Raw genomic sequence first — 12,979 nt, 5'->3', positions numbered from 1 at the left:
AATTTTGATGAACTAAATCTTTTGATTTAGACTTTTGTCATTAATTATTATTTTTTCACAAAGTAATCTTTTCTTTGAACACTTTATTGTTTCAGTTGCAGAAATTTCATAGACCTTTCTTTAACGTTTACAAGGTATATTTCGGTCTTTCATTTTTGCAAAATCTGCCACTCTATTGTTAGTGAAGTTCATCAACTACTTGCAAGACTATTGCCATGAAATTCTGAAGAGAAAACTTAGTGATGACAAGATGATTTCTTTTTCTGCAGCAAACTCCCCTAAGACCTACAGGTTTTAAATAGACCAATCCTCAATGTTGCAACATACAATGTACTCTTCTAGTAAACACTAGCCACAAAGTATTACTATTGCATTGTGTACTTCACTATGTCAAATTGACCTTGAATACGATTTTTACTCAAACCATGAATCTGAGCAAAGAGAAGCCTGAATATTTAAGTGACGGATATATAATCTGAGCAAAACAGTACAGAAGATAGAAGCCCTAATTTCAGTGCCTCAATAGGAATAAAACAAGATGTGAGTCATGGCTTAGCTATAAACGTTCCTCTGATTTCTCAAATTGCATAGATATGAAAATAGCATTGGTGCAACTACAGCAAAAAAGTGGAGGTAAAATTAACACATACAAACTTGTTACCTTGCACACTCCGAGTCACATGTAATGATAATGGGAGGCTAATTAAAGTGAGCTTGTACAACAGTCCTAATCAAGCCAAAAAGGTGACAGTGAAATGAGTCATTAAAACGTGTGAAACGCAGGAAGCAAGCAGATCAGCCCATTTCCTCTGCTCACAAAATTTGCATACAAAAATAAACGAGCTTCTTAATCTCAAAAGGTAGAAGCACTGGTTAATTTGTTGCTTCATATGGGATTAAAAGTGACTCATCTCGTTAACTTTGACAACTAGTGCATTTAGATTTTCTTCATGAAGCTCAAAGAAATGTACTACATGTAATACTCTGAGATGGAATAAAAGATGCTGCTGGGATCATTCTTTGATAGTGGTATCAGCTGTCAAGTCCATGGCGAGTTCACTGTTAGCGACAGTCACTGTGACCTCGTGGTGACCAGCATCAATTACAAAGTTGCCTTGATCTTCATTTGCCTGATCAACTGCCTGATTGATCAAGTTTCCAGAGGTGAGAACCTCCTGGTTGTAGAGGGACGGATCCAACGTGACGTAGGTGATGTTCTCCATGACATCATGATGGCCAATGATGCTACCCTCTGTGCCTGGCCCCAGAGTACTGGCAGCTACGATGTTTAAGTACCCCTCCGCATCTTTGAGGACTACCGTCTGGACTGTCTCATTGACAACGGTCATGTCGCCACCCTGTGTAGACGGTGTTGGTGCCTGAGAGTGAAGTCTGGCCTTCCCCTGTTGACCTGTGGTTTGTTGAGTATGTAGAGCAGCAACGTCTCCACTACTACCCTGCACATCTCCTTGTGGTGGAGGCTCATTAGTACTGGATGCCGTAGGATGAGCTTTAGACACCCCACACTCTTGTGGGGATGTTTGAGTCCTGGATGATCTCTTGTCCTGTGATGAGCTTTGTGACATGGCTGTGAGATGATGTTCAACATTGGGGGCAGTGTTGCTCTCCATAGAGAGGACCCTGTTGCCACTGATGTTATTGCCTTTGCTTGACACATCATTGCTGACTTGTGTTTGGTATAAGGATCCCTGGGTATCTTCCGTTCGTGTGGGACTTCCTGGACCAATTTGAACACCACCTTCCAGGCTGCTACTGCCATTCACTTCCTTGACTTTTGGGGTCTCGGCATTATTTCTCCTGGCCCTAGAAGATCCCTGTGATCTTTTCTTAGTCCTATATGCCACTCCTTCTGACAACTTCTCGAGCGAGTGCAACATATCGCGGAGGAATCTCTCATCTTTCACCAGTGAGACTTGAGAGTGGAGCTTGTCAAGGAGGTCTTTGTTCTTGTTGATAAGTTGCCTGCATTTGGTGGCACTCCTCTTGGGTGTTGAAGATGCCTTTGTACTTTCTGGCTTGACAGAGTCACAAGACTTTACAAGGTCCTCATCATCATCTCCTCCAGGAGGTTGACGGTGGGAGTCACCGTCATGAAGGACATCATCATCCAAACAGAAGAGGGGATTGTCTCTGTAGGACTCACAAAGTTGGTCCCACGACCACCCCTCTACATGTCGGAAGATGGCACAAAAGTGCTTGCATGGCAGGAGACATCTAGACCAGTACGAGCATGAGCAAGAAGGGAACTTGTCCTCACTGCCAAAGGAGACCCTGTGGGCCTGAGATTTGTCCCCTCTGACCAAGAACTGGCCGTTTTGTTCAGCCTGGATTCCCTCCGCCTTGATACCAGAGGCCATGTTCTTTACGATGTGCTCCACGATGAGTCTTGGTCTGCTGTGCAGGAAGGCAGGCACGGCTTCACTGTACTTGAGGTAGCTGCTAGAATAGCGAGCGTTGAATTCAACATACCTAGCATGTAGGAAAAAGGCAAGTGAAATAGATCAAACAGAGTGGGACAAGGTGAAATACAGGAAAGAAATCATTTCAAAATAGTTGCACAAAATTGTAAGTTTTGCTTACATGAGGCAAATACTTGATGAAACTTGATAGATATGAACATTTTCTGATCAAAGATGCAGATCTTGTATGGAAGAAGAAAAAAAAATCTATCTCACATCTGAAAAGATGATGACTTCATGAGTATGCGGAGAAATAATCATGAATCCACATGACTTAGCCAGTAAAATGAGTGAACAATAATGCAATGTTTATATACACCTTTTTACATAATATGGAAAGGTCAAGAATGACCTTCTGAATATTCAGATGACATGGTTTAACCACAGGATGAGATACTATGTCTCTGCTTCTATCCTATCTCCTGTTGCCTTCTGGTTACTCTGCTCTTGTTCTTGCTCTTGTTGTTGTAGACAATGTTGTGTGACATAAATTTGTTCTGCATGACATGGACATATGCTTTGCAATACACTGCACTTCTGTTACAATGAATATGGTTATAACGAAACTCTTGTTACAACAAAGTAAAAATTCAGGTCCCAAAATTATTGTCTATATGTGACCCGCTACCAGAAAATGATCCTAAAGTCGGGCGAGGTCAATTATTTGAAAATTGCATGGCATAATTTCCTAATCTTTCTGCTTTAAATTGATATATAACACATCTTATAAAAATAATCTGCTGCGGAGATATCGATGTTTAAAAGAGAGCATGTCGAGACGTCTGGGAAATCACTGTTTCGAGAAAAGCACCCTAAAAGTTTTCCTTGCGACGCAATCGCGATCAAGGGACACGCAAGTCAGTTTCCACCTCCGGACAATAGAAGGCAAGCCCTGGCAACTCCCAAAATGCTCATTCAAGCACAGCGTCGGCGGTCTCCTCACCGACCAATCAGTGACCAGGATGCCAGGAGAAGCGGCTGGGCATAGCGCACCCCACCTGCACGCACCAGCCGACTGGGCAGTGTGTGAGCTTCAAGCAGCAAACTGACCAATGAGATCACTCTGGTCGTTGTTAGGGGCAGAGCCTATCTGTGGCGCTCAATCCAAATTTTGGAACCTGTTTCTGCTTCGTTGAAACGCCCAAAAACATGGCCCAGAAAAACGCTATTTTTTGGTCTTTCCTTTCACCATTTTGCTTCAAAATTTCGGCAGATGATAGAAGATATGTCAAACTACAATAATATGTCAAAATCAGAAAATCGTAAGTCTTGACCAATTTTGATTGTCTGACTTTAAACTCGATTTTCAGGGCTTCGACCGTGCGTGACTTTAGGACCCTTTTGTTGTAGCGGGTCACATATATCGTTGTATACTTCACTGTTTCGTTATAACAAAATTTCAGTATAACAAAAGAAAACTGCCAGTCCTTAGGACTTCATCATAATGAGAGTCACCTAGAATCCAATATTCCACAGTATTTTTTTTTCTCAGCTCATATGCAAAGCCTTACAAGGAGTCTCAGCCAGAAAAGGGTTCCTGCCAGCCAGCATAACAGGATAACTTACACTTTCAGTAAACTACTCAAGATAGCACTAAAAGCCATTTTCAACAAGAAGACATCCTATCCACCTAGAGGGCATTAGTAATTGATGGAACTTGTTTTCATTGATTCAGCACTATCCATAGCAGAATGAGAACTGGAGATGACTTGATCTCACTTTTGACATGAAGCACAATTAAGATGCTGTGATCTCGCAGAGGAAATGTCGTACACATGGGGTACGGAGAACTGGAGGCAGAGAAATACTACAGTGGGAACTTGGAATAAAGAGAAACTTGGACAAAGGAAAATTTGATCAATATCAGTTCTTTTTTAACTTAAGTTAAATCTGAAAGCAAAAAATTTAAGAATTTCTCTTTAAGAACCCCCTAAAAATATCAGGTGTATAGCCCAACAAAATCTCTTTAGACCAAATTCTCTCAGGAGTTGAAAGGTAGAAATCATACGATCCTTACCTCCTGTATGCAGCGGGAAAGTGCTTTGTGTAGAGGACTGTGATGACCTCACTTAAGCTACACTCCTTGTACTGGCTGATGTAGTCGCAGCGGAACATCTCGTCTTGCTGCCGAACGCCCTTGGCTGCATACAGGCTCACCCTGACACTCTCACTCTGAAAGGCAGCTGCCCACCTCTGGGGTTGCAACAAACAAATCAACAGTTATACAGATGACACAGTGAATGTGAGAACCACAGACATATTTTGCATATAAAAACAGAAAGGGGTTTCTTATCATTTTGTTCAAGGCAAGCTGCCGTTAAGCTCTTGCTAACAATGCACACATTTGCATCTTCCACTCACTGATTGATTCAAAATATGTTCACTATGATTACTTATAAACTATATACATAGTGTACTTTGCAGTGTTTTATATTCATGAATTTTGTGAGCCAAAAATATTCAGAAAGTAAGCAACTTGAAAAAATATTGCCTCCTATAACACAAATACATCATAAACTTCTACAAAGTGGGATATTGCGAGCTTTTCTCTTAAGAAAAGAAGTGATACATCATCTTTCCATTCCGTCAATGTGGTTATTGATTGAGAATTCAACTGCTTGCAAAATTGTCTCACAAGTCCCAATTCGCGATACCAGTAGGCCTACTTGCAAAATATATGCAGTATGCAGCAGTCGATCCATGTCTGTTCATCCACATTGATGTCTTTTTTTATACATACTTTATACTTTATAGATACTTTATAAATATTTACACATATGTATGCTTCATACATAGATATCTATATATATGTATATACATGTGTATCTGTACCTTATACATATATACCTATAATGTTACATGTGAAGCGTTGTGGTGAAATCAATCAGTTCAAGCATGAGCTACATATAAATATGAAGAAATAGATAGAACCACACTCAATCCAAACTCCTCCTCCAAGCAGACCTTTATCTATCATCTACCTTGGAACACGAGAGCCAGTACGAGGAAAAATAATTTGCCACCAGTTCATTCTCTTTCCAGGTAAACATGGAGCGCAGAACCTTGAGGGCGGATGCATGTTCCCTGTGGGTTGGTGCCATGGCAGCACGATGCATGGTCTTGATGATGCGGTTCCTTGTCACTGGGTTGACAACCTCAGAAGATGTCGCCAACCAATCTGTCCACATCTTCTCACACCGGCTGACAGAGAATAGAGCAGTGCAGTCTGTGGAAGAGGAGTTTACTACTTTCAGCTCTTAAATGGCATTAGAGATACCCCCCCCCCCCATTATGATACAATCACATTACCACATGAGGCATAAAAAAGGTTGCTCCTAAATTACCATTATTCACAACATGATATGGCACCAATTGTACATGTACTTGGAAGTCAAGCCAGTTATACAAAGCAGTCTTCACGCATCAATAACCACCACACTTAACCAAATTTTTGAAATCCAAAAATCAATATTAGATATCAGTGATTTTTATTTTCACTGGAAAATGTAAAGAAAGTGCCATGCCTCTCGACTTCGTCTCGGGGCATAGCACTGTTGAGAAATCACCTCCGTGCATATAGGTTTACCATCTCCCTCTGAAGCAGTCGATATTTGTATACTATCCCCTCTCCTTCCCCTCCCTCTACAAAGAGAGAGAGAGAAAAAAAAAAACGACATGAAAAAGAGAGAATACTTTACCTGGCAGAGCAGTTTTCACGGCCTCAATCTCTGGGTCAAAGTAGTCAACCAGAAAAGCGGCAGGTTTCCACATTGGATTCCATCGCATGAAGATGCGAAGGGCCTCAGCTATATCCTCCGCCGTGTCGCTGTGGGACACAAAGAAGCCGACAACCACATAGCCAGCGTTGGTTCTGACTGACAGGAGGAAGAGGGGTAAGGGGTAGCCAGCACTCCGGTAGACTGCATCCAGCACTGTGACCGTTGTGCCATATTTGTTGAGGAGGCGCTGCTGCCAGCATGTCTGGCTGCAGAATAAGAATTTGCCTGATTCGGGTGCTGTTAGGAGCAGAATATAACATGAAAATGAAATAGATTTACCAATTATTCCATATAGCCAATACATGCAAAGTCATGGAAAATTATGGTATCATCATTGGCAAAATTTACTCCTTCAACTTTGGGTTTGATAGAAAGATCTTTACGAAGTAAAAAAAGTCATACAATCCAAGGAAACTTTACAGATTACAAGTTCATAAACTTCATACATTTCTGGGCCTTCAAAGCACCAGTTAAATCATTAACCCGCTGAGGGCAGACTGATTTTGCTACAACCTGCATTTCCCATATAGACCCCTGCCCGAGTATACTCGGGACTCGTCCTCAACGGGGTAACATATCCTGTGTCCATAGCAAACCAGTACCTGCTTTGAGTGGCCGGTACTCAAAGAAGTCACCATGGGTACTCTCCCATGACTTGACCAGCATGGACATGTTGCCTTGGTCCACCTTGGTGTGGATTTCCTTCTTGGCCTTCTGCACTGCATGCCGAATATCCACATCTGTCGGGTAATAGCGCCGCCGCGTCCTGTGCGGTTGCTCTGACGAGTGGAAGAGCTCGCTCTGCACGTACTCTTCCAGGTGTCGCCTGATTTCCGGCACCCGGACAATCCCCCTGGCGGTGAGCTCAACGATCTTGTGGAGAATCCTGGGGTCAACTGCTTCCCTGAGTCCTGCAGCCTAAGGCAGGATGGTATGGCATGTCAGCATGGGGGAGTTGCTAGTCATAGGTATTGTTAGTAATCCCTCACACTAACTTTTGATTAGGTATCCTAAAATAGTTGTAATACATCGCTTTGGATAGCAATCGATGGCAAACGTGTGTGCTTCATCAGGCCCCCAGGAAGGCTATAATTTGGAAAAGAAAAATGGCATATGGCAGGTTGTAACTTTTTGGAGGGGGGCCTGAGGTTAAAACAAAGCATGCACATCTTACTGCCGAGTGTGCAACTGATTTACATGCATTGGTAGCTCATTTGCAATATATTACACCAAAACAATACTGTCTTTCCATCATCCCTGCTATATACTCCATATTGAAATATGATTTTCTTGATGCACGTTTGGTTGCAGCTTCCATCTCACAGATTCCAGAATGTATATGGCAATGAAAACTCTTGGTTTTCCCTTGAAGGACATGTATCCTAACAAAGAAAAGTCCCTAGATGTAAGTGCTTTCTAAAAAGGCAGCAAGAAACTGACAATTTATTCTAGTCCCTGATGTGCCAGCTCACTAAATTTAAAAGAGTAACTCATGTCAGAGAGCAAGAATGTAGACCATCATCCAAATAAGTGAAAATACAACTTTTAAATTTCCTCTCCTGATGGCACAATTAAAACAACAGAACAACTGGAAAAACAGCAAGCATGCAAATCAAAACATCCAACACTTGATTTCACCACTTGGCATAAGCCATGATATTGGAGGATCAAACTAAGTGGAACTGCATGCAACTTGGATATTCTGGTAGCAAAAAGCTGGGATATTCAGGCTGGTGTGACTCACAATGTTATTGACAGGATGCCCGACGTGTGAAGATAGTGGAGGAAGACTGACGTAGAAGAGGGTCTCTGTCTGGATGGAATCAGCCCCGAGTTCAAACTCCTCCCTCAGACGTTTCTTGGCCATCACACGGGTGTGTCCCGAAGGCACTGGTTCACTCACCTGACAATTACATTCATTCAAGGAGAATATTCTGCTGAATTTGGGTCATCACACTTACAGAGACTCCAATCCCAAACATCTCTCAAACTGGAGATTCTCCTGCCTGGAGCCCTCTAGCAAACTGGAGACTATGATCGCATGAACATGCGCAAGGTATCATGTACATGAAGCATAATGTCCCTTGCATCCAGGGTCTAACTCTTGGGTTATGAATGCTTTCTGTCACTATCTTGAATTTAACATAAAGTTGGGCTGGATAAAGCTAACTTCTAAGCAAACAAAATACATTTTAAGTGGGAGATACACACTTATAGTGGGTGACACTTAAGCAAGAGAGGGGGAGATTTTGCACAGATGGCCTCAGAGGGGAAGATTTTGGATGAAAGCGAGAGAGTTGGAGCCCTTGCAACAATATCATTTATGCTTACAAATCTGGGCGGAAATTATTACAAGAACACTATCAATGATTATTACCTATACGAGGTAGTTTTGCGAGGCAATTACAGTTGGTATTTTGCAGGGTCGGGAGTTCAGCAGGCGACATTAGAGCATATCACGAGCATCCAGGGTTTTACATCAAAGCGGCAGTTTTCTTTCGTTATATCGGAATTTTATTATAAGTGAACAAATAAACAATAGAAATACATACAGTGGATGACATTGCAGCCCAAATTTTTACTTCGTTATAACCAGAATTTTGTTATAACCGTGTTCGTTATAATAGGAGTGCACTGTAAAACAGGGAGGTGGGAAGAGAAGGAGTGGAATCTCTCTTCCCACCTCCCTGCTTTACATGTAAACATTCCGATCGACCACGAAGAGAAAACATTCAAGGAGGTCGCTGCGTGTCAATTACACGCACTGCAGAAGAATGCCGATAAATCAACTCATACAAGGTTGACCACTTCCAGCAGCACTGCACGTCAAACAATGATTAGTCCATTTGTGCTCAATAACTGCACAGTGACCATCAGTTATTACAACTCTCCAAATTGAAACAGAAGCAAAAATAAAGTGTAAAAGCATTCAGATGTTTGAAGTTCGCCTGTTACAACTATATGTATCTTTGAAGTTGGAGTTGAATGATATAAATTGATGTTTTTCAATTATTCAACATCTTGGCGATAATCTACAGGTAGTCAAATGTGGCTTGATCTATATCATAGTGCATAGCCGTATTCACATATTTTCCTAATTTACCTAGGGGATAGGTAATAATTATGATATTGTCTGGCCTTGAGGGAGATACCAGAAAATATTGCCCAAACTGAAAGAATATTATATAACTATTCATGTTAGTGAGAATGAGAAGAGTATACAATACAAAGCTAATTCTTTAATGAAATGCAAATGTTTGCTGATATTGCAAAATTTCTCAGAATGCAATCTTTTTTGTTCAACCTACCTGAAAGTGATTAATCAAAGAGATCAAAAATCAAAATACTAGTACATAGAGAAGTGCACCAATAAGGAGAAAAAATTTTGAGAAGCTGTATCTGAAAAAAATTGTTGTCTAACTTTAGCAAAGTGCACAAAAGAGTACTCTTCCACAAGTCAGATATATCCTCCTCGAGCAGTACTGGGTATATTCCTTGTTGATGTGGAAAGACATCTGGAAAATTTTGCTGAACTCTCTTCATGATTTTATGCTTACTTTCTTTGATCATATTGAGAAAAGTGTTAAAGAAGTAACCCTGAGGCTAATACAGTATATTGAGAAAAATGTATGAATGTTAATTACCTTAATTCTATGTGTTGGAAATCTGAGGATCTGTACCACATATATGCTTGCAGGGCAGTCCATTTTCTTCGTATCTTGGACAAGTTTTCTCCTCTTCTTAGGAACTGCGTCATTTGATGCATCTTCTGCCTTCATCGATCAATAACCATTTGAGGAGAAAAACAATATGATCAATGAGTTACATGAACACACAAGACATAAAATGCTTTAGGGTTTGGTTACATGAGAAACATTTATAGATGATGACTGGCGGGGGAGGGAACACACCGAATGTTACACCCGAAGGGTTTGAAATGCTATTGAGGGAGGTTATAAGTCCCGAGACGAAGTCGAGGGACTTATTGCCTCCCGAAATAGCATTTCAAACCCTGAGGGTGGAACGTTTGGTACATGTTCCCGACAACAAAAGTCATCATCTGTTATATTATATGAATTAGTCAAATACGTCAAATACGTCAACGTCAACCACCCAGCACAACGCGGTTAACGCCCTCGATCGCTCGCTCGCACAGAGCCAAATTCACTGTGCGCGCGCGATAGGCCTTCTGTCATTTGTTACGTGAAAATGTTTTCCCATGGGAGAACATTCACAAGAATGTTCGCCCATGGGCGAACATTAAACGAATGTACCTCCATCACGTGACTGTGTTTAGCCAATCACTAACCGGTATTTGACTAACCCATTTAATATAATTATTATAAAATTTGTATGTACAATGTATTTTAAAAGATGAATGCTACAATGTGCATAGATGGGAAAAATCTTGTGGAAGATTTTATATGTACACTAAACACGTAGGTCTCTAGCTTCAGGCCATTTTAGAGACATGTCATCAAAACTAGCATCAAATCATGAAAACATTTTAATAATAACCTGATAGAGTCATACAAATGTGTATTACGTCATGTATGCATCATCATCTGAACATACACAGCGTACTAGCACCAGTAGTGGTGATATCAAACCCTGCCATGTCAGGATTCATTCAATACAACTGTAGGATTGCTGTAAAAAAAGAGAAAAGATTATAACATCTTTGCTTACCTTTCTCTTTGCTTTTGCCTTTTCATTGCGGTCTCTTCCCTGATGGCAGATATAGACATGGCGGTGCATGTAGAAGAATGGAGTGCCATCACACTCAATCTTGGGTGATTGGCCTCCATAGTCTAGCCTCCATCGCAGGAAATTCTTGCCAGGGTCAGGAATAGATACTGAAGTAAGAAAATGGGTATTCAAATGAAGCATGAATACATTAGACTATATATTTCTGATAAAAATTAGTCCAGTTTGATCAGGCTGGAGAGAAGTCGGCAAGTACGTCCTCAGTCGCCACGTCTGCACTCAAGCATTGCCGCGCCGCCGCGCCTGGCGACACTCACGCCAGTAATCGCTCGCATTTCAGCATTCGCATGGGTCGTTTGACATCGCATTTAAATCCATGATTTTAGATATGATGCCTCGAACCGATTTTGCTCAAATTTCGTGAGTAACTAGGAAACTTGTGAAGCTTTATGGACATAATCAGGCGAATTGCCGCAGTCCTTTCATTTTCGCGTTGCATTGCAAAAAAGCGTGGAGGCTCCTTATAAGGGGTGCCCCGGGGGTTACTTATAAGGGGGACGGGGTTACTTATATTAAAGGGGGACGGGTTACTTATAAGGAGGGGCCCCCCTTGTGAGTGGGTTTCCCGAACTGATATAAATATATGTTGTGGTAAAAGGAATGGATATTGGAATCTGGGCATGCTATATAAATATGGAAGGTGATATACAGATATCGCATCACGAGTTACGGCACAACCTATGTTAGCTCTAACGAGTTACAAGCGAGGTGTTCGCTAATGAAACTCAATTGTCCACATACAACTAACGTTAATGGTGTTGACTAACAACAACTTTAACGAGTGGGACTGTATCAGGCCATTACCGTTGAGTAAAACGCACTGCTTTACTAAGTTTGCAATTCTGCTGCAACAAGAGCATTCAGCACTGACCTGTTGGTTTTCCAAAATCCTTATCTTTGTGGACTGTAATGAATTTCACTCTGTATCGCTCTTCGTGCTCTGAAATGCATTTGTACACGTCCTCGATACTGCGAAATTTCACAGTGATGCTTGACTTTGATGCCATGGTAGCGGCGGCCCAGGCATCCTGGCCTCTCGTCGATTGGTATCGCATCGCATGCACATCGGGCATTCGCACCCGGACCCTCGACCCTGGGCGAATGATGATGATGATGCTGAGGAGATGGAGTTGAGAGCAGTTAAAATGAAATCTGAAAAGAAAGAATGCAATTTTATAGGTACAACAGTGAAAATTTTATCCAAATCAGATAAAGTTAGGGAAATATATGAAACTGTTAAGTTTCGTTAATTTTGTTACACAGTTAAAACAGTAGATTTGAATATGTAAATAAAAAAATGAGTGAATTGCTTCTTGGATTGTGTTAAAAAAAAATGAAACCTGACGAAAATTTGATTTCCTGCTCTAAAAGTGTAAAACATGTTATACAATGACATACCCACTGACCTCTACTAGGCCAAAGTGGAGGTCAGTGTATACATGATACCTAGATGAATAACGTCAAAATATTGATCAGTCAGATAATATTTATGTTACGACTTGAGACCGGGGCATAATTGCATTTGGACACAAACACACACACACAAACAAAATGAAATTTCAAAATTTTGTGTACAATCAATGGCTGGATTTGAGGCGGCGATTACATAATCAACTCATACACTGCAATTTGCATACCGCTTCTTGAATTAATAATGATAATAGGCTGTATACATGTAAAGTCTTAAACACGACAAGACAAAAACACTTCCTGGATCCCTGTGTTCCTGTATTATAGATCATGTCATCATAGTTATATTTCATCGATGAGAAAGAGAACAAGAGAACTAGGCCTACATATATGATCTCTACAAATAGCACTGCCAAGAGAAAGTGGGTTGCAATTTATTTTCACACCCCTTCTACGCCAGATTGATTCGGAATTAATCATTATGGTTGTATTTGCAGAGCTGTTGCACCATTAGCACCGTCTGTTTTTTGACAGGCCAAACTA

At 41.1% G+C, this 12,979-nt stretch overlaps 1 protein-coding gene across 1 annotated transcript; it reads right to left on the bottom strand.

Moving 5' to 3' along the window:
• Positions 1-283: 283 nt before the first annotated feature.
• LOC139712544 (uncharacterized) lies at positions 284-12,099 on the bottom strand. The gene is made up of 9 exons (XM_071624359.1): positions 11,898-12,099; positions 10,937-11,115; positions 9,904-10,032; positions 8,004-8,162; positions 6,862-7,177; positions 6,179-6,496; positions 5,462-5,706; positions 4,498-4,673; positions 284-2,490 (listed from the first exon to the last, which is right to left on the bottom strand). The coding sequence occupies exons 1-9, from the start codon at positions 12,097-12,099 to the stop codon at positions 1,014-1,016; spliced, it is 3,201 nt and encodes a 1,066-aa protein (XP_071480460.1). The 3' UTR covers positions 284-1,013.
• Between the last annotated feature and the right edge of the window lie 880 nt (positions 12,100-12,979).

This window comes from Diadema antillarum, unplaced genomic scaffold, assembly GCF_040938485.1.
Source record: "Diadema antillarum isolate AM-2024a unplaced genomic scaffold, OU_Dant_1.0 seq00001817_RagTag, whole genome shotgun sequence".
Lineage (NCBI taxonomy): Eukaryota > Metazoa > Echinodermata > Echinoidea > Diadematoida > Diadematidae > Diadema > Diadema antillarum.
This window is presented reverse-complemented; position numbering and strand designations above follow the sequence as displayed.